The sequence below is a fragment of the Odocoileus virginianus genome, chromosome 21 (genome assembly GCF_023699985.2).
Source record: "Odocoileus virginianus isolate 20LAN1187 ecotype Illinois chromosome 21, Ovbor_1.2, whole genome shotgun sequence".
Taxonomy (NCBI): Eukaryota; Metazoa; Chordata; class Mammalia; order Artiodactyla; family Cervidae; genus Odocoileus; species Odocoileus virginianus.
In genome coordinates, this window is record NC_069694.1 from 40,480,609 (window position 1) to 40,503,900 (window position 23,292).

The 23,292-nt window shown below is 37.0% G+C and overlaps 1 protein-coding gene across 7 annotated transcripts in view; it reads left to right on the forward strand.

The window, feature by feature from the left end:
• BANK1 (B cell scaffold protein with ankyrin repeats 1) overlaps positions 1 to 23,292 on the forward strand; it is a 402,106-nt gene that overhangs the window by 219,562 nt on the left and 159,252 nt on the right. For all 7 annotated transcript variants that reach the window (XR_011482523.1, XM_020884241.2, XM_070452188.1 and 4 more), the window contains exon 7: positions 12,924 to 13,120. Coding sequence is in view for 6 of the 7 variants with exons in the window: in XM_020884241.2 (XP_020739900.2) it covers positions 12,924 to 13,120 (197 nt within the window). In the remaining variant the exon portion in view is untranslated. The remainder of the gene's footprint in view (positions 1 to 12,923; positions 13,121 to 23,292) is intronic.

Sequence of the window (23,292 nt, forward strand, 5' to 3'; positions counted from 1 at the left end):
AATAAAGATTTACTATTCCAGATAATGATTTAAGAGAACAGAGGATTACATGCATGCACTTCTAGTTTGCGTATGCATCTTACTTTAAAAATTTTAAAGCTAACCCTGGGCATATTCCCATTTTATTATTCTGGGAAGCTAGGTTAATCTTTTGAAAGCTTTGGTTTGAGAATTTCAATCTAATTATTGGCCATCTTTTATAGGGATTATCTTAAACTGTTAGAAATGGCTCAGCCTAAATAAATATGTGACTTGATTTCTTTACTAGGTTCCAGGTCATCTCTTTTATTTTTATTTCCAAAGCTAATGAAATTGAATTTTTGTTGGAAAATTCCTCTACCAGACATTTAATTCTGTTCCTCTGAAATTACCACTTGAAAGACATTGATTGAAACAACTGAAAACTGAAAATTTGTCAGGAAAAAAAGTTAAAAGCAATTTGGCCACACCCTAGTGTGAGTTATGGCTTTTTTACTTATACCTTGAAGGGAAAAAAGTGGAAGCAGTGACAGATTTTATTTTCTTGGGCTCCAAAATCACTACCGACAGTGCCTGCAGCCATGAAATTAAAAGACTCTTGCTCCATGGAAGGAAAGCTATGACAAACCTAGATTGCTTATTAAAAAGCAAAGCCATCACTTTGCCAAAAAAGGTCCATCTAGTCAAAGCTGTGGTTTTTCTGGTAGTCATGTATGGGTGTGAAGTGAAAGTTGCTCAGTCATGTCTGATTCTTTGCAATCCCATGGACTATACAATCCATGGAATTCTCCAGGCCAGAATACTGGAGTGGGTAGCCATTGCCTTCTCCAGGGGGATCTTCCCAACCCAGGGATTGAACCAAGGTCTCCCCATTGCAGGCGGATTCTTTACCAGCTGAGCCACCAGGAAAGCCCAAGAATATGGAGTGGGTAGCCTATCATTCTCCAGCGGATCTTCCCAACCCAGGAATTGAACCGGGGTCTCTTGCATTGCAGGTGGATTCTTTACCAGCTGAGCTCCCAGGGAAGCCCATATGTATGTGAGATGGACTGTAAAGAAGACTGAGCACTGAAGAATTGATGCTTTTGAGCTGTGATGCTGGAGAAGACTCTTGAGAGTCCCTTAGACTGCAAGGAGATTAAACCAGTCAATCCTAAAGGAAATCAACCCTGATTATTCATTGGAAGGACTGATGCTGAAGCTCAAGCTCCAATACTCTAGCCTCCTGATGTGAAGAGCCAACTCATTGGAAAAGACCCTGATGCTGGGAAAGATTGAAGGCAAAAAGGAGAGAGGAGTGGCAGTGGATGAAATGGTTACACAACATCACCTAAATGGACATGAATTTGAGTGAACTCTGGAAGACAGTGAAGGCCAGAGAAGCCTAGCCTGCTGCTATCCATGGGATCATAGAGTTGGACACGACTTAGCAAATGAACAATCTTGATTAAATGAAAATTGCCATGAAATGAAATTATATTTCATGAAAATATATGAAATGAGATGTATATTGCAGATTAAGTACACTCTAAAAGTTTTTTTAATACCTTAAAGAATCTATTATTTTAATCTAATAGGTGAGATTAGCAAACTATTTACAAAACAAAAGCTGTGAATTTAAGAAATGATAAACTTAAGGTCTTTAGGTCTCATTGGACTTTGGCTTCTGATTAAGATATACAACAACATAAGAGTCTACTATTCTTACTGTGATAGGAAGAACAAGCAAGATGATCTTCAAAATCATAGTAGCCTTTTTAAATACAGCAGAAAATGAATGACAAAAGAAATCTGAATGAACTAAGTTCCAGGAAAAAAACAAGTCCTTCACGATAGAGAAGCAACTCATAACTTTCCTCATCCCTTACAAAGCAAAAAGACAAGAACTCACTATAGATGAGGAGTAAAGAAAAACCAGCTGAATATTTAGCAAATAGTTAATGGCTACACTTGAGCTAGTGTGATGAATGAAAATCCCAAAGAACCCCCATTACAGAGTGGGTCTGCATCACCCACTAACTCTTTTGTAGGTTGTCTTACGTGCACAAAGCTAGCATATCAATACTGGAGGCAGGCAGTAGGTCAAGAAAGACCCTTCTTGTTCAGTCTCTCAGTTGTGTCTGACTCTTTGAGAGCCCATGGACTGCAACATGCCAGGCTCCCCTATCCTTCCCTATTTCCTAGAGTTCACTCAAATTCATGTCCATTAAGTCAGAGAAGCTGTCTAACCATCTCATCCTCTGCCACTCCCTTCTCCCTTTTGCTTTCACTTTTTCCCAGCATCTTTTCCAATTGGATCTTTTCCAGTGAATTGGCTCTTTGCATCTGGTAGCCAGAGTATTGGAGCTTGAGCTTCAGCATCAGTCCTTCCAATGAGTATTCAGGGTTGATTTCCTTTAGGATTGATTGATTGGTTTGATCTCCTTGCGGTCCAAAGGACTCTCAGGAGTATTCTCTAGCACTGCAGTTCAAAAGCATTAATTCTTTGGTGCTCAGCCTTCTATATGGTCCAACTCTCACATCTCTACATGACTACTAGAAAAACCATAACTTTGGCTAGATGGGCCTTTGTCAGCAAAGTGATGTCACTGTTTTTTAATAGGCTGTTTAGGTTTGTCATAACTTTTCTTCCAAGGGGCAAGTGCCTTTTAATTTCATGGCTGCAGTTGCCATCCATGCTGATTTTGAAATCCAAGAAAATAAAGTCTGTCACTGCTTCCACTTTTTCCCCTTCTATTTGCCATGAAGTGATGGGACTGGGTGCTATGATTTTAGCTTTCTAAATGTTGCATTTTAAACCAGCTTTTTCACTCTCCTCTTTCACCCTCATCAAGAGACTCTTCAGTTCCTCTTTACTTTCTGTCATTACAGTGTTATCCTCTGCATATCTGAGGTTGTTGATATTTCTCCTGGCAATCTTGATTTTAGCTTGTGATTCATCCAGTCTGGCATTTCACATGATGTACTCTACATATGTGCTAAACAAACAGGGTGACAATATACAGCACTGACATACTTCTTTTCCAGTTTGGAACCAGTCAGCTTTTCCATGTCTGATTCTAACTGTTGCTTTTTGACTTGCATACAGGTTTCTCAGGAGACAGGTAAGGTGGTCTGGTATTGCTATCTCTAAGAATTTTCTACAGTTTGTTGTGATCCACACAATCAAAGGCTTTAGCATAGTCAATGAAGCAGAAGCCAGTGTTTTTCTGGAATTCCTTTGTTTTCTCTATGATCCAATGAATGTTGGCAATTTGATATCTGGTTTCTCTGCCTTTTCTAAATCCTTCTTGTACATCTGGAAGTTCTCAGTTCTTGGACCACTAGTGGCTGCTAAAGAGTGGGAGTGGGACAGAGTTGCTGAAACAAATTCCATCAAAGCTTTTATTGTATGGAAAGCAGCAGCAAACAGATTCTAAATATGGAGAGTTGTAAAAGTGGAGTAATATCCCCTATTTAGGATAGTAAGGAATCTACCTTAACTGGGTGTATACAGAGACTGTACAAAATCTGAGTGAGATATTCTGATGTGAAAACTTCTGGAGGCAGAACTTGAGAGGAAGAATAACCATCCAGTTACCCAAAGGCTGACAGCCAGTCTGTAGAGCAACAGAGATTTCTTGAGTCTCACCGAAGCTTAGATCCCATGCTGTGCAAGAAAATTATGGTTCTGCCCTCAAAGTATTTGAAGCCAGTGATTAACTAAATCTAAGTGAAGTCACAAAAAAATGACCAAGTTCAGCTCATCTACAGATTAGTTTGAGTCAGCTTTCAAGTCTAGTTGTCTGAGTGAAGAAAGGGTGTGCCTTTTCCTGGGGTAGATATTGTTCACTTTGATCCTTTAGTACATTGTTCAGCACCGGATATAAAATTATAAGAAATACAAAGAAGGAATTAAAGATGACCTGTGGTCGAGAGAAGATAGTCATTAGAGGCAAACATAGAAATGCTCCAGATGTTAAAATGGTCAAATAGGAACATTAACATAATTATGATATGTATGTTACAGAATCTACTGTAAAATGGTACAAATGCATAAAGAGATGGAAATTTCATCAGAGCAGTGGAAATTATAATTTAAAAAAAGGAAATTATAGAAACATATAATATCAGAAAATTTTTGAATATTAGGTGGGCATAATTGTAGAAAAAATAGAAAGAAATCAGTTTACTTGAAGACAGTCAAAATAAATTATTCAAACTGAAAAAGATGAAAAATCCAGAGTCTAAGTAAAACTTTAAAAGAAGAACAAACTCAGCTTATCTACTCAGATTTGACTCGAGGTCTATGGGATAATATTACATATCAAACATATGTGTAATTGAATTCTCAGAGTAAAAAGAGAGAATGAGCAGAAAAATATTTGAAGAACTAAAGGCTGGAGAATGATCCAAAATTGATGAATGACATTAAACCATAAATTCAATAATCCCTGTAACCCCCTAGCAGAATATATACAAAAATTTTATACCTACCCACCCCAGAGTTAAACTGAGAAAAATCATAGATAAAGAGAAAATCTTAAAAGTACCTGGGGTAGGAGTTGACCTGGGGATGTGTGTATTGAGGAAAGCACATGCCATACAGGAAAACAATATGAATTACATCTGACTTCTCATCAGAAATAAGAGAATGGAATGCAAGTATATACTGTATGATTCCAGTTGTGTAAAATATCACATGAGATAAAACTCATCTGTTTGATTAAAAACTAGACAGTAGTTGCCTCTGAAGTGGAGAATTGACTCAAATGAAACAGAAGGGAACTTGCAATGGTGATTAAAGTTTCTTCAGCTTGTTTTGGGTGGTGGTTATGTAGATATGTATAACTGTCAAAACTCCTGAAACTCATGATCAGTGAAATGACACTTCTGTAATTTTTCAAAAGCAATCAAAACATAAATATCTGTAAGCAAAAACATTACTAATCATGTGGTCTAGAATAAAATTAAGCACTGAAGAAGAGCAAGGGATAGATTGCAATAATCCCCTGAGTCACTGATACATTCTTTGATCAGCACTCATTCCCTGACGGCTTCTCAGGTGGCTCAGTAATAAAAAATCCACCTACCAACGCAGGTGACTTAAGAGATGCAGGTTCGATCCCTAGGTTGGGAAAATCCCCTGGAGTAGGAAATGGCAACCCACTCCAGTGGTCTTGCCTGGAAAATTCCATGAACAGAGGAGCCTGGTAGGCTACAGTCTATGGGGCCACAAAGAGTCGGACATAAGTTAGCAACTGACCATGCGTGTGTGCATTCTCTGACACTGAGTGAATGCCCAGGAGAGATAGGCTCACCCAACAAGATTTGTTTGTTTGTTTTTTTAAGAGAACTTTCTTATCTTACACTGTTATAAACGCACTTGTATGGTACACAGAGCAATTCATTCTTGTCTCAAATTCTTATAGTAATCAAATCAAGGTAAAATATAAAAAGTATGATTTTATAAAAAACATGATACCAGAAAACCCAAACTATTTAGCATAATTATACCTTTATTGATATGAATGCCATTATTCATATATAAATATAATATCTATACTAATATAATGATATATACACATACATTAAGTATATTTAACTTAATGTCCTGAAAAATAATGCTAGAGGTCATGATCTAATTTGTATTAAAACAACTAATATTACTCCTACAAAACATTTTAATTCTTTGAAATGTTAACTCTGCCATATATTAATTTTTTAAAAAAACAAATTAGAAATTTTCTAATTATTGGTCATGTACCTTAGCAAGCTGAGCATTTCTTACATAATGAAACTAAGAAGCAGAAATAACCTCATCCAAGACCATAATAGGGATGGCTGTAATGATCACATTGGGACAGGTTTCAAACAGATCCACCATTTAAAAAATGGAGTCCGCCTCTTAGGGTGATAACTAGTTGGAATAGTGAAATGAATTTGTGATCATAAGGTTGGGGCAAAGGTGAGTTAGGATAAAGAAGCTTTAAACCATTTGATGCAAAAGAGAGAAAGAAAAGGAAACTAAGATTTTTGTGGGCACTTTTTAGAATATGTTGTCATTTAATTATGTCAATAGCCCTGCAAACTTGGATGCTGAAATACTGAGATGCTGAAATACAGCTGGGCTCAAATACTGAGTGGCTTGCTGAAACTTCACACAGTGAACATATGGCAAAGCCAGCTGATTGTAAGCCCACACCTTCATAAGGATCATATTCTGTATAGCTCAAGGGATATGATGATCAGGTAATTTAGAGGAAATGCATTTCACCTCAACAGAAGTAAAAATGTCTAATGATCAGTGTTGTCTAATCAAGAAACAGGTGCCTTAGGAAGTAAAAAACACTCGATCATTAGGGCTATGCAGGCAGTACATGGAAGATTATCTCTTATAGACTGTAGGAAGGCAATTCTCTTGCTGGGTAGTAAACTGGAAAGATGACTTCCAAAGCTTTTTCATGTCTATAACTTCACAAAGCCTTCTAGTAGGTTAGTGGGCTTTCGGCTACAACTAAAAATGAAATAAAGAAATGGAAAATAAAGGAACCAACCTACAAGCCTGTAGTCCCATTTTGTATATGCAGCATAATCTTAAATCAGCAGAACTTCTTCCTTTTATGAGCCAGAAAACATGGTTCAGAATATCAAAACTGTCAAGAAATGAGCCCTGAAAAACCATGTCTGCTTGGTCACTGTCTTTTTTATTCTTCCTGGTGTATAAAAAGAGAGATTCTTAATGAAGTTTATTGTAGTTGTTTCTAATACTATATCACCTTAAACTTGAAAAATTTACAAACAGGCTATAGGTGACTGTATTTGTATACTGACTAAACACTTATTTAATGAAAATAATATTTTGTTCTGCAATAACTGTGATTCAAAAGTATACCAGAATAGCAATGTGCAGGAACAATGCGTAAGGCAGCAACTGGCAAGTGATGATGGTATAACAGAGAAAGATGACCAAGGGCATGTAAAAATCTGACATCTTGAAAATATTTTTCTTTACTAACTTTGGTTTGGTTTAATTATCAGTTCAGTTCAATTATTCAGTCTTTTCCAACTCTTTGCAATCCCATGAACCACAGCACGCCAGGCCTCCCTGTCCACCAACTCCTGGAGTTTACCCAAAACCATGTCCATCAAGTCGGTGATGCCATCCAGCCATCTCATCCTCTGTCGTCCCCTTCTCCTCCTGCCCCCAATCCCTCCCAGCATCAGGGTCTTTTCCAATGAGTCAACTCTTCGCAAGAGGTGGCCAAAGTACTGGAGTTTCAGCTTCAGCATCAGTCCTTCCAATGAACACCCAGGACTGATCTCCTTTAGGATGAACTGATTGGATCTCCTTGCAGTCCAAGGGACTCTCAAGAGTCTTCTCCAACACCACAGTTCAAAAGCATCAAGTCTTCAGCGCTCAGCTTTCTTTGTAGTCCAACTCTCACATCCATACATGACTACTGGAAAAACCATAGCCTTGACTAGATGGAACTTTGTTGACAAAGTAATGTCTCCGCATTTAAATATGCTATCTAGGTTGGTCATACTTTCCTTTCAAGGAGTAAGCGTCTTTTAATTTCATGACTACAGTCACCATCTGCAGTGATTTTGGAGCCCAGAAAAATAAAGTCAGCCACTGTTTCCACTGTTTCCCCGTCTATTTCCCATGAAGTGATGGGACCAGATGCCATGATCTTAGTTTTCTGAATGTTGAGCTTTAAGCCAACTTTTTACTCTCCTCCTTCACTTTCATTAAGAGGCTTTTTAGTTTCTCTTCACTTTCTGCCATAAGGGTCGTGTCATCTGTATATCTGAGGTTATTGATATTTCTCCCGGCAGTCTTGATTCCAGCTTGTGCTTCTTCCAGCCCAGCGTTTCACATGATGTACTCTGCATATAAGTTAAATAAGCAGGGTGACAATATACAGCCTTGATGTACTCCTTTTCCTATTTGGAACCAGTCTGTTGTTCCATGTCCAGTTCTAACTATTACTTATTGACCTGCATAAAGGTTTCTCAAGAGGCAGATCATGTGGTCTGGTATTCCCATCTCTTGAAGAATTTTCCACAGTTTGTTGTGATCCACACAGTCAAAGGCTTTTGGCATAGTTAATAATGCAGAAATAGATGTTTTTCTGGAACTCTCTTGCTTTTTCGCTGATCCAGCGGATGTTGACAATTTGATGTCTGGTTCCTCTGTCTTTTCTAAAACCAGCTTGAACATCTGGAAGTTCATGGTTCACATATTGCTGAAGCCTGGCTTGGAGAATTTTAAGCATTAGTTTACTAGAGTGCTAGATGAGTGCACTTGTGCGGTAGTTTGAGCATTATTTGGGATTGCCTTTCTTTGGAATTGGAATGAAAACTGACCTTTTCTAGTCCTATGGCCACTGCTGAGTTTTCCAAATTTGCTGACATATTGTGTGCAGCACTTTCACAGCATCATCCTTTAGGATTTGAAATAGCTCAACTGGAATTCCATCACCTCCACTATCTTTGTTCGTAGTGATACTTCCTAAGGCCCACTTGGCTTCACATTCCAGGATGTCTGGCTCTAGGTGAGTGATCACACTATTGTGATTATCTGGGTCGTGAAGATCTTTTTTGTATAGTTCTGTGTTTTCTTGCCACCTCTTCTTAATATCTTCTGCTCCTGTTAGGGCCATACCATTTCTGTCCTTTATCGAACCCATCTTTTCATGAAATGTTCCCTTGGTATCTTTCATTTTCCTGAAGAGATCTCTTGTCCTTCCTGTTCTACTGTTTTCCTCTATTTCTTTGCATTGATCCCTGAGGAAGGCTTTCTTATCTCTTCTTGCTATTCTTTGGAACTCTGCATTCAAATGGGTATATCTTTCCTTTTCTCCTTTGCTTTTCACTTCTCTTCTTTTCACAGCTCTTTGTAAGGCCTCCTCAGACAGCCATTGTGCTTTTTTGCATTTCTTTTTCTTGGGGATGGTCTCGATCCCTGTCCCCTGTACAATGTCACAAACATCTATCCATAGTTCATCAGGCACTCTGTCTATCAGATCTAGTCCCTTAAATCTACCTCTCACTTCCACTGTATAAGGGATCTGATTTAGGTCATACCTGAATGGTCTAGTGCTTTTCTCTACTTTCTTCAATTTAAGTCTGAATTTGGCAATAAGGAGTTCATGATCCGAGCCACAGTCAGCTCCTGGTCTTGTTTTTGTTCACTGTATAGAGCTTCTCCATCTTTGGCTGCAAAGAATATAATCAATCTGATTTTGGTTTTGACCATCTGGTGATGTCCATGTGTAGAATCTTCTCTTGTGTTGTCGGAAGAGGATGTTTTTTCTATGACCAGTGCATTCTCTTGGCAAAACTCTATTAGCCTTTGCCCTGCTCCATTCCATACTCCAACGCCAAGTTTGCCTGTTGCTCCAGGTGTTTCCTGACTTCCTACTTTTGTATTCCAGCCCCCTATAATGAAAAGGACATCTATTTTGAGTGTTAGTTCTAAAAGGTCTTGTAGGTCTTCATAGAACCATTCAACTTCAGCTTCTTCAGCGTTACTGGTTGGGGCATAGGCTTGGATTACTGTGATACTGAATGGTTTGCCTTGGAAACGAACAGAGATCGTTCTGTCATTTTTGAGATTGCATCCAAGTACTGCATTTCGGACTCTTTTGTTGACCATGATGGCTACTCCAATTCTTCTAAGGGATTCCTGCCCACAGTAGTATATATAATGGTCATCTGAGTTAAATTCACCCATTCCAGTCCATCTTAGTTAGCTGATTCTTAGAATGTCAACGTTCACTCTTGCCATCTCCTGTTTAGTTATAGCAGAAAATTATTTTATAGCTTATTTAAATGGAAATAAATAGAAATTTGCATCTTAATTCCTTTTTAAGAAAATACATTCTTTTTAGTTTGAAAATTGCTACCTACCTTGAACAGTTTCACCTATTATAAGCTCATCTTTATAAAACACTTGATAAGTTTTTACTCACTGCACACCATATAAGGAGGGGCCAGTGCTTTTGTCATTGAAATTCAATCATAGATCTACCTACAGCCATTTAGTTCTAACACATTTTGAAGGATAAAATATTTCCTTACCAGAAGTCTTTAACATGTCCTAAAGACTTTTGTTTTGTTCTGTTTCCTGTTTAAACATACAAACCAATAAACTAAATAATTTATTTAGCCCTCAAACACCCACACACCCAAGTGAATTGAAAGCACCAAGTTTAGATCCCCTGTCTCTTCCTTTTGGTTTTTTTTTTTTTTTTTTTTTTGGTTTACAAAATAGCAAAGAGATAAATGAGGCCAGATTCACAATTTTCCAAAACATTATGAGGTGGCTGTTTTCACTACTTCAGAATTTTGCTGAAAGAAAATTGACTTCTGTTTTGATGGTTTTGTTTCTGTTACTATAAATCTTCACATTGCTTTCTTCTAATAATGCCACAGCAATTAAAGTGAGGTGATGTGTAATTTCTGTAACACAGTTTTTCTAGCAAGGGTGTGAAAGTATAGAATAATAATAAACTATTACTCATCAGTTTGTGTATGTGTGTGTGTTATCATTGGGGTAGCTGTTTGCATTCATCATTTTATAGTTATGTATAATTAATACATCATGTCTTCTAACTAATAGCTAATATTTAATTAAGAAATTCGAACTCCAAAACATTGACATGAAACCTATAAAATCCTAATGAAAAATTCCATACTGAAGATTTTTATAAAAGTGCCTACCTGTATTTGCTGTTGCAGTTCCTTTTTGAAAGAAAAAACTCACACAGAAATCTAACATAGCCATCTGTATGTCTTCCTTGGAGAAATGTCTGTTTAGTTCTTTGGCCCATTTTTTGATTGGGTCATTTATTTTTCTGGAGTTGAGCTGCAGGAGTTGCTTGTATATTTTTGAGATTAATCCTTTGTCTGTTGCTTCGTTTGCTATTATTTTCTCCCAATCTGAGGGCTGTCTTTTCACCTTGCTTATAGTTTCCTTTGTTGTGCAAAAGCTTTTAAGTTTCATTAGGTCCCATTTGTTTATTTTTGCTTTTATTTCTAAAATTCTGGGATGTGGGTCATAGAGGATCCTGCTGTGATTTATGTCGGAGAGTGTTTTGCCTATGTTCTCCTCTAGGAGTTTTATAGTTTCTGGTCTTACATTTAGATCTTCAATCCATTTTGAGTTTATTTTTGAGTATGGTGTTAGAAAGTGTTCTAGTTTCATTCTTTTACAGGTGGTTGACCAGTTTTCCCAGCACCACTTGTTAAAGAGGTTATCTTTTTTCCATTGTATATCCTTGCCTCCTTTGTCGAAGATAAGGTGACCATAGGTTCGTGGATTTATCTCTGGGCTTTCTATTCTGTTCCATTGATCTATATTTCTGTCTTTGTGCCAGTACCATACTGTCTGATGACTGTGGCTTTGTAGTATAGTCTGAAGTCAGGCAGGTTGATTCCTCCAGTTCCATTCTTCTTTCTCAGGATTACTTTGGCTATTTGAGGTTTTTTGTATTTCCATACAAATTGTGAAATTATTTGTTCTAGTTCTGTGAAAAATACTGTTGGTAGTTTGATAGGGATACAGATGGCTAACAAACACATGAAAAGATGCTCAACATCACTCATTATCAGAGAAATGCAAATCAAAACCACAATGAGGTACCATTATACGCCAGTCAGGATGGCTGCTATCCAAAAGTCTACAAGCAATAAATGCTGGAGAGGGTGTGGAGAAAAGGGAACTCTCTTACACTGTTGGTGGGAATGCAAATTAGTACAGCCACTATGGAAAACAGTGTGGAGATTTCTTAAAAAGCTGGAAATAGAACTGCCATATGACCCAGCAATCCCACTTCTGGGCATACACACCAAGGTAACCAGATCTGAAAGAGACACGTGCACCCCAATGTTCATCGCAGCACTGTTTATAATAGCCAGGACATGGAAGCAACCTAGATGCCCATCAGCAGACGACTGGATGAGGAAGCTGTGGTACATATACACCATGGAATATTACTCAGCCATTAAAAAGAATTCATTTGAATCAGTTCTAATGAGATGGATGAAACTGGAGCCCATTATACAGAGTGAAGTAAGCCAGAAAGATAAAGATCATTACAGTATACTAACACATATATATGGAATTTAGAACGATGGTAACGATAACCCTATATGCAAAACAGAAAAAGAGACTCAGATGTATAGAACAGACTTGTGGACTCTGGGAGAAGGCGAGGGTGGGATGTTTCAAGAGGACAGCATTGAAACATGTATATTATCTAGGGTGAAACAGATCACCAGCCCAGGTTAGGTGCATGAGACAAGTGCTCGGGCCTGGTGCACTGGGAAGACCCAGAGGGATCGGGTGGAGAGGGAGGTGGGAGAGGGGACCGGGATGTGGAATACATGTAAATCCATGGCTAATTCATTTCAATGTATGACAAAAACTACTGTAATGATGTAAAGTAATTAGCCTCCAACTAATAAAAATAAATGGAAAAAAAAAAAAAGAAATCTCACATAACCCTTCCTGGAATTTCGTGTTCATTTCAACTTCAAAAGGAAACAAAGTAGGCATGGAAGTATAAAACACCAAAAAGATCTTATAGAGGAATTTATTTGTTATTTAAGTATCTGGTTAATACTGAAATACATTCAAAATGAGTTTTTACAATGAAATGTTTTTGTTTTGTTTTCCGTTTGAGATTGATATGCCTTTCTATATTAAACTTACCACACAAGTAAGGGAGAGGCACTAATGCTAGTGAGAATATTAATGTATGCTTGATTTAAGATGAGGAATAGAAAGGGGAGAGTCTACACTGCTAAAAACACTGATGGTTTCTTATTTGCAAAATCACCCTAAAAGTCATCAATGCTTTGTGGGAATTATTTTTAAGAATGGATTGTGTTTGACTTTTTCTTATATGGTTCCAAATATGATGAAAAAAATTATTCTGTTTTGCTTATTTCAGATTCTTATTTCAAAGAACTTCCAACTCTTCTCCACTGTGCAGCAAAATTTGGGTTAAAGAACTTGGCTGTTCATTTGCTTCAATGTTCAGGAGCAACCAGGGCATCTAAGATAAAAAATTCGGAAGGTTCAGATCCAGCACATATTGCTGAAAGGCATGGTCACGAAGAACTCAAGAAAATCTTTGAAGACTTTTCAGTAAGTTGTTTTTTTCCATTTTATCTCTAAAACTGTTTTTATAAAATTAGTGTGTGTTTGTACATGTACATTGCTCTTTTGACAGTGATGCTATTATATGGCTAGTTTGTAGGGTCTTTTGGTCCTGAGTCATTGGTTGTCTTAAGCGTTTTGCAAGATTAGTCCACTTGTTTTAATATTGCCATGAACCAGCTCTGCTTCCATACTCCCACCCCTAAATAACCCTTTTTGAAACTTATCTGGCCTTTCTGGCTTCCAAATAACCTGTTCAGTATTGGAAAGGAGTTGATACAAAAGAAACAAAAACCTGTTACCTTTAGTCTTTTGTTCAAAAGTCTTAAGTAAGGCATTATTAGGCCCATGAAATGAGATAAATATTCATTAGGTTAAAGGAATACATTTTGATAACCATTCAAAAAGTCTCTCCAATAAAAAGCTAACTCATGTTGCTTAAGTTTCTTTCTGGTATGTGATTCCTTTTCTCTCTCTGTTAAGTCCCAGTTGCTTTTTTATATAACTTGAGCTTGAAGCCCCAAATTTTAGAACACCCTTTGAAGGATATTAGCTTTGTAAGAATGAAACCAAGGGACAATTCTTTTTGCAGTTTTTATTTTTATTTTATAATGGGAGGAAAATTGCTTTACAAGGTGTTGTGTTGGTTTATGCCATGCAGCAATGCGAATCACCACAGTTTTGCATATATCACCTCCCTCTTGAGCCTCCCACCCCCAACCCCAGCCTACCCTTCTAGATCATCACAGAGCTCCAGGCTGGCTCCCTGTGTTATAGAGCAGCTTCCCACCAGCTATCTGTTCTGCACTTGACGGTGTATACATGTCTATGTTACTTTCTTCGTTCACAAGGGAGATTTTGAAAGAGAGGATACCACCTTAGTACATAAAACACACTTTGTGTTTCCATAGTCAAATTTAGAAAAGCAATTATTTTCTGTTTGTAACAAAGGTGTGCACATTTTGCTTGAGAAAGTGAATTATAATACTTCTGATGGCTCTTAGGAAAATATAGTAGGCAATTACTGTGTTGGTGAATATGTCAAAATTTGTCTTTGGTTTCTCAAAAGATAAATAATTTTATTACCAGTGAACAGTTAATAGAGAACATTGAAATGCTTCTGGGCATTTTAGCATATATTCTAATTATTAGATTAAATCACTATAATATTGGACTAATGAAAATCATCAGTGTTTCTTATTTCCAGAGGACAAAATGATAACCAATCTAACTTTTTTCCCCACTTTTAAGAATAGCAAACGGTTATTGGAGAGTATTGGTATCATCCACTATCTGGAATTACAATAGGATATCTTTTGCTTGTAAAAGAATATAGAAATTAATACAAAAATACATACAGAAAACAAAAATACATACAGAAATTAATAAACTATTTTTTAATCTTATATGTACTTCAAATGAGGACATTTTTTTACTCCTGGAAAGGTTTTAGATAGTGATTGTCACATATCTGGTGAGTATAGTCATTTTAGTCATTATCCACTATGTATAGTCATTGACCAATGCAACATGCCAGGTAAGTCAATGAGTCAATTCAATTCAACCTTGTACATTGACACACAGTACTATTGTTTATTATATCCTGGGTACTCAATTCTACACAACTTTATTCTCAAAATTTTAACCACTGTTGGACTTAAAATTCCTCCTGAAAGTTTTCAGCATCCAGGGTTACTTTCTAAGATAAATTGACTTTCCAAGGGTAATGCATCCACTTCTGGTTCTCCAGTGAGGACTTGACTTTAACATATGCAGCTCCATGCACATTACACATGCTTCACAAATATTATGGTACTAAATAATAATAACAGTAGGTATGAAAGCTAGTATGAGGGTAGGATTCAGTGGATGTGGAAAATAAATTTTTCTCTCACATCCTCTGGGTATTTATACCTTTGTTTCTGCAATAATAGCATTGATGTTTGATTGATATCATTGTCTTTAGGTGACTTAGTATTTACTCTTTCAATGTGGCTACATTCTAATTTTGCAGGGTTATGCTTGATAATTATTCTATTAAATTTGACAAACTCTTTTTTGTATTCTGTCTTTTTGTTAGTAGTTTGCATTTTGCCAGTATGTCTGTAGTAGACATTGCCATTATAGCTAGGATGGAGCAATTATTTTGCAAATGTATGTTTTGCTGTCACTGTAGCTGAAGGAAGTACCTATAGTTGTTGTAAGGGACAGCATTTTTATAAGCACATTTTATGGCTATGAATAGTTTTAGGTACAGTAATTTTGCAAGCTACCAAAGGTTCTTTTGTAAATGTGTGGTTAAGGAAATAGGAATGTATGAATTAGCTTGTGACATGCATGGTAAAGGGTGTTTCCTATTGATTTATTCTTCTAATATTCTTCTGATGACCAGTTTTATTTAAAATAAATCCAATAATCTTATCTGATTGTGGAAAGTATGTCAGATAAACACATATTAAAATTTTATACTATAAATTATAATAGCTATGTCTTTTTAAGGGTATATCTAAACTTAATAGAGAAAATGTGCAATCTATTTGCATTGCTAAAATGCTTTATTGTTTCTTTCATAATATTTATACAGCTTTAATGTTATAATCACATTCTGATAGATCTCAGAGTTGTCACATAGGCATTCAAATGTTCCATGAGCTATTTTTCAGAATTGTTTAAAGAAACAGTCTTTCAGTTTGAGGTTTATAATCCACCAATTGGCCATACTTCTGCATTGCAGAAATATATATTTTTAAATTCAAACATACCCCCAACTGATTTACTGATTTCTTCAATTGTTCTTAATCCTCCATCAGTGAAACATTGTTCATTTTAGAATCTCAGAGTGTATTAAAACACAGTGAGTTTGGTCATAACTGAATAAAATTGGTAGAAGAAAAAAACAATCATGATTTTTAAAAATAAAAAAAAGAGAGACTCCTTAGCAAACATTCATAAACAAAGAAGTGTCATCCATATCTTAGTGTTAGCTAGATGAAGAAGAAGGAAGGAGGAAGCAGAGAAGAAGGGGCCTCAAGTCACTTTCTTGACATTTCTTCATGTCACTTTTTACTTTGAAAGGTTAATAATTTATATACAACCTATGAGCAGAGCCTTTCATTATTAATAGGTAGCTTAAAGAATCCTCCTGCCAATGCAGGAGATGCAGGTTTGATCCCTGGGTCGGGAAGATCCCCTGGAGACAGAAAGACAACCCTCTGCAGTATTTTTGCCGAGGAAACCCCATGGACAGAGGGGCCTGGCAGGCAGCAGTGCATGGAGGTCACAGAAAGAGTCGGACATGACTTGGCAACTAAAGAACAGCAATGTGAGACTTGGCACTTCATGATTGACAGCTATCTAATTAACACCTACACTTGTTTTATGCTTTCAGTACTATTACAGATAAGAATACCATATATTTCTATAACCCATAAAGTCTTTTAAATAAACTACTCAATTTTCAGTTTCTAACAATGCCTTCTGAGATAATTAAGGTGAAAAGTGGATGGACAGAGGTAAAGGATTGGTATTTAAATTCACAATCGAGTGTGAACCACAGTTTGCTTCACAGGACTCTTGAGAAAATCTGACTCTTTCAGATATCAAGTAGCAACCCTGACAACTAATTCTATCCTCTAAAAACTTATCTTTTACGTAAAAAATAACTGAAAACTTGAAACTAAACTGAAACTTGGCTGCAGATTGTGAGATACTTTGTGATTTCAGAGAAAATGCACAGCAAAAATTAGAATGTGCTTTAATCAAAATAAGTGATATTTCTTTGTGTTATCCTCAGTATGTTGCCCTATTTATTCCCATCAGTTTAAACATTTCACAAAATGATTACATCGTGTATAGAGAAATACATCCTCCTCTGTGGGTTTGCTGTGGAATTGGAGAGGCAACAGATATTTGTTGTTATTCAGTTGCTAAGTCATGTCTAACTCTTTGCGGCCCCAAGGACTGCAGCACCCCAGGCTTCCCTGTCCTACACTATCTCCCAGAGCTTGCTCAAACTCATGCCCATTGAGTCGATGATGACATCCAACCATCTCATCTCTGTCACCCTCTTCTCCTCGTGCCCTCAATCTTTCCCAGCATCAAGTTCTTTTCTAATGAGTTGGCTCTTCACATCAGGTAGCCAAAGTTTTGGAACTTCAACTTCAGCATCAATCCTTCCAATGTATATTCAGAGTTTATTTCTTTTAGAATTGACTGGTTTGATCTCCTTGCTGCCCAAGGGACTCTCAAGAGTCTTCTCTACCACCACAATCTGAAAGCATCAATTCTTCAGTGCTCAGCCTTCTTTATGGTTCAACTCTCACAGCCATACATATTCAGATAGCATCTTTTTTCTCCACCACAGTGTTCAATCACGTAGTTTGGTGCATATATAAATAAGATCTTACTGATACATCATGTTCATGAAAATTTCAGAAATGGAAAATCAGTTTTCCTTGCAGTTTCTCTAGTAGACTTTTCAGGAAGATTCCTAACTGAATGTTTCTCTTGCTCACATCCGTGATGGGATTCTTGTGACATCCTGCTCTCATTGACATAGCCTGACACTGCTATTTACACTTGTGGACAGTGGACTAGTGTGGGTTAGTGTGTCTGTGTGTGTGTGCACGTGCGCCAGAAAGAGAGAGAGATGAAGACTGATTCTGTTGCCCTTTACTGTCTGCCTGATAGACAGTAACTGATCCTTTTCAAATGGTCAAGGGTGTGAAATGAAAGTACAGAAGAGGTAGATTTTGAAGTACCTGATGTATCCATCCCTAATATAGCACAATGATTGACTGACTGCTGTAGGAAGGTAGGCCTTATGCTTAACCCAGGGAACATTCATTGCTTTTGGCCCATTATTTCTCTCAATTTTGATATCTTATATACTGTTTTGTTCTCTAGTGGATTATTACATATAATTTAGCATACACTAGTGTATACTAATTCCCTCTAAATGGCAGCATGCCCTGCTCTACTTATATAATTTTTCTTCCTTATAAGTCTAGAAGTTGACGAGGGGAATGGACTCCTCTCTCCTCCCAACATCAGCTGCAGAGGAAATGCTCAGCACGTATGTATTCATTGATGGGGAAAAAAGGCAAGTATCAAATTTAAGGACTTGTTTGATTTTACTGACCCAGTAATATCCTTAACTGGATCCCATGTTTTTAAAAATATGTTGCTCATATCCTTTCTATATTCAGGATTTTTTCAAGTTTAGGTTTAGAGTATTCATAGACAAATAACGTAACTGCTATCTTCAGCATTTATTTTTAATAGGCCAGCCTACAATGAATTTTAGAATTCTGGCCTTTGTTCAATATTGATGTTCTGTTAGAACTAAAGAAAGTAGAACAAGTCACATAACTGCACTTGACTGCATGCATTACAAATTCATGTCTCAGTTATGCTTTTGGAGCTACTTAGCAATCTCTTTCTAAAATCGCATTAAATGCACCACAGTGGTGCATTACAGATTTTTTTCTTCCCGAAGTCATCAAACTCAGTTTTGATGCCCTAACTGTGCAATTCTAAACATCCTGTTAAACTCCCTCAACTCCTTCGTCTTCTTTGTCAAATTTTTATCTTTCTTCTAGTCATATGGTCTTGGGATTCAGCCAAGTTCAATTTGTATCCTAACTTCATCAAATACCACATTTCCATCCTTGGACAACCTCTTTGTTTTCTCTCAGCTTCAGTTTTTTTTTTCTGCAAATAGGAAAAATAATTCCTTACAGGGTGTTTTAGGACTTGATGACATTAACGTGAACATATTAAAGGTATGGTAGACCCACAATAAATGATATTGCATGCACTTTATTTTCTCTTGATTTATTGTTATTCATATCAACTTGAGACCTCACCATCAATCATGACCTCTCTCTTCTTCATTGTTAATTTCTCCCATTATGTTGACTCTTCCCTAAACAAACATGCTTGAATACACACACATTCCTACCAGCCCTGCTTTCTCCTTGATCCCTTTTTTAAGGACCAGAACTAACTGAAAGAATGACTTTTATTTCACTTTTTTCTTTCCTCCTAACAACCCAAGTTTTGCATTCAGCCCAGTACTGAAGCTGCTCTGTCAAAGGCCAGGAGTAATCTACCGTAGATCAGATCCATTGGATTACTCTCAGATATTCTCTGGCTTAAACTTTGGCACTGGATTCCCTGGCCCTGTCTTTTTTCTAAATCTCCACTGATCCTTTCTAACTCCCTTCTCTTACTCCATCAGCTGTGGTTCTTTCTACACAGTCTTCTCTCATGATTGATAGCTAGTAGTTGTCTTTAGCCTGGACCTTCCTCCTGAATTAAGGTTCCAATTTTAGTCTGCAAACTGAATGTATACACATAGATATGTTACAAGCCTCTAGATCTCAACATACCCAAATGTTCCTTTTCTTTCATCCTGGCTAATGGCATAATTATCTGACTTGGTGAAAGTTTGAAAGTCATTTTCAACTCCTACTTAGATAGTCACAAATGTGTATACTATTTTCCATTTTTCAGATGAAGAAATAGATTTATAGAGATGAAGTGCCTTGTCCCAAAGTCATCCTGCTAAAAATATGTCTGACTTAACCCTGAACCCATTCATAGCCTCCCTCTTCCTCACACTACCCTGATTCAACTATCAATTCGGTTAACTTATCTTAACAGTTGTACTTACACATCGCCTATCACATCTGTTCCCTCCTTTTCATTCTCTCTGTGGCTCTCTTGGTTTATACCTTATCTCATTTTGATCAGCTGTGCTGAAAAGGCCCCCAGGGAGACCTTCCTTCCCAGTTTTGGTGACCTCAAATCATGCCATGTCAGCCTGCACACTGAGGGCCCACCACGGCTTAGCCCAGCTGACTGTTGTAGACGTATCTTTAATTGTGCATATACCTCAGCCACCAAAGTCCGTTTGTCCTTCCTTCATTTAATTATTAAAAGTTATTCCTTTTACCTAAACATCCCTTCCTCCTAAATAAAATATCCTGATCTCCTAACCATGCCAAAATCTCAACTCAAACTCCACCTATTCCAGGAAACTTTCATAGAAAATGGCTGTAGGTATGTACCTCCACTGTTGTACATTTAATTTCCATCACAAACTTTCGCCTGATCTAGGAACATTATGTGCTAGAGGCTGAGCGCCTATGCTCCGGAGCTACCTAAATACCGGCTCTGCTGCTTTCCAGCCATGTGCCCTGACTAAGGGTTTCCCAGGTGTTCAGTGATAAAGAATCCACCTGCCAATGTAGGAGACACAGGTCGGATCCCTGGGTCTGGAAGATCCCTTGGAGTAGGAAATGCAACCCAGTCCAGTATTCTTGCCTGGGAAATCTCAGGGGCAGAGGAGCCTGGTGGGCTACAGTCCATGGGTTTGCAGTGGGTCAGACACAAGTCGCATGAATCACACACACACACCGCCCATGCCCTGAGTAAATCACTTCATTCCTCCTTGCTTAGGTTTCCTCATTTCTAAAATGGTGATAAACACCTGTTTTGGTACCATTGTTATGATAAACATAAGTACATATGAAACATGCACGAGAATACCTGATAAGTAATAAGCACTCAATAAAAGTTATCTGTAATTATGTATTATTTGTCCACTATTCCGTTTCTGAGAACCCATTCCTCCATGGGACCTTTTATAATTTAAAGTATTACTGGAGAAGGCAATGGCAACCCACTCCAGTACTCTTGCCTGGAAAATCCCAGGGACGGCGGGCCTGGGGGCTGCCGTCTATGGGGTCGCACAGAGTCGGACACAACTGAAGCGATATTAGCAGCAGTAGCAGCAGCAACTGGTGATAGCTATTTATTTGTATTTTCTTGTTGGCTTTTTATGTCTGTCTCTCCAATAGATTATGAATTCCATGAGGGCTAGATAGTTTTACCTCTTCACCACAGTTCTTTAATATCTAACACAATTTTTGGCAAACACTGTATGTTCACTGCATAAGCATTGAATGAATTAATCAATTAGTGTTGATTACATTAACTTTTCAGTTCCTGGAGGCAAGTGTCATGCTCTGTTTATTCCATATTCCCCATAGCATATAACCTAATGTCTTCCAGGTTGTAGATAATAAATGTTTATTGATTAATAATAATAATAATGACTCTCATCCTAAAGAAAAAAAATTTAAATGTTATTTGGATGTTTGTCCAAGATGAGAAATAAATATTTTCTTTAGTTCTTTAAGAGAAGAGACTATGGGGAAGTAAAATTTGGATACAAAAAACATTAAACCAGAAAAAATTCTTGTAGCTTCCAGAAACTTACCATTAGTAAAAGATACATTTAAAGCTGTTCATTATTACAGTGGAGAAGGAAATAGCATCCCACTCCAGTATTCTTGCCTGGAGAATCCTGTGGATAGAGGAGCCTGCTGGGCTGCTGTCCACAGGGTCATACAGAGTCGGACACGACTGAAGTGACTTAGCATGCATGCATGCATTGGAGAAGGAAATGGCAACCCACTCCAGTATTCTTGCCCAGAGAATCCCAGGGACGGAGGAGCCTGGTGGGCTGCTGTCTAGGGGGTCGCACGGAGTCGGACACGACTGAAGTGACTTAGCAGCAGCAGCAGCAGCACCAGCATTATTATAGTGCCAAGTGGTTTTAATCTTGGCAAATGTTCCAATGTTTTAGTGTCAATACCCACACTTAATCTTCTTGAGTCTCTCTTCAAATCCTCCACAAACAACTTTTATCCTTTAAAAACTAGATTCAGGCCAACACAATATATTAAAACTTTATCCACTGTTATTTATCATTATTTATCTAGACATCTAGAGATATTTTGTGATTTTATTTTTATATTATTCTTACTAAAATGTATTTTCTTAGAAATAGATATGCCAGTTTTCTAATTTGTAAAGTATCTGTCCTAGCAATAGTAGGCATTTGAATGGCAAGGACTATGATAAATTATGCAATAAATTTATCATGATAAATTATATGCCTCTTATTGCAAATGACAAGACAAGGAAAGAGATAATGTATTTTTCTTATGACTATCAGAGAACTAAACAGTTCCATTTTATGTTTATTATTGTCTATTGAGTAAGTGTGTAGTTAATGAACAAGTACTAAGCATGAGGATACCATTAACAACAGGTAACAGAATAATATTATTTTCAGAAAAAAATGCATTTTTTTGACCAGTAGCATAATTGTTGAGAATTCCCCAGTTGCAAGATCAGAATGGAGGTAATTTTTACTTTTCTTGAATGGGAACATTCACCATGAAATTGTAAATTGGCTGTTCATATGAAGTGTACTGATTTAAGTAAGTTGCTTGAGATTAGTGGCCTTGTTCCTATATTGTATCCTGAAACATGACTCAGCTCAAGCTCATTCTTTTTGTTCCATATAGATCTGACTCAAGAAAGGAAAGGAAAGGAAAGAAGATAAAACAAGCTCGCCTTTATTGAATGCTTCTGTATCGAGCATTATGCTTGGTGATTCCATATTAGATCAGTGTACTAATCTGTATGAGTTTGATAGTTTTACTCTCATTTTACAGATCAGAAAATTAGACTGTTATTTGTTGGAAATTGTGCCCTAATCTGATAGAGCTGTATTTCTCACCTAAGCCCAACTAAGCTCCATTTAATGATTTTTTTTAAGTACTGCATATCTTCTTATTCTTTAAAATCAAATACTACCAATGCATTATCTTTTAATTTTCATCTTTTGTATTTATATTCTGGAGTACACAAGTATATTGATAACTCTGCTGAGCTTCACATTTTAAAAAATGATAGTGAGCGTTGGAGCCTAGGAACCAAAGAGAAGAGAAAGCTGTCCCTATCTGAACAGCATTAAACCTAGTGATTTTAAATGTTTTTGTTTAACTATTTTAATTTTTGAACATATATAAAGACTTTGGTAACATATATGAAGACTTTTTTCTTAAAGCAATTATGTAAGAAGTAAATAGATATTTATCCTGAATTAGAGCATATTGTATTTAAGTGAAACAGTGGTCTCATGGAGCAGCATGTAGTCATTTCTGGTTGGAGTTAGAAGACTTGTCTAGAAGAAAACAGTTATGGGATTTGTAAGGAAACACACGAATTCAACTCCTGGTTAAAATTACATTTTTATATAATAGAGAAGGTATTTGCTTTGTGAAGGGAAAAGTCATGCA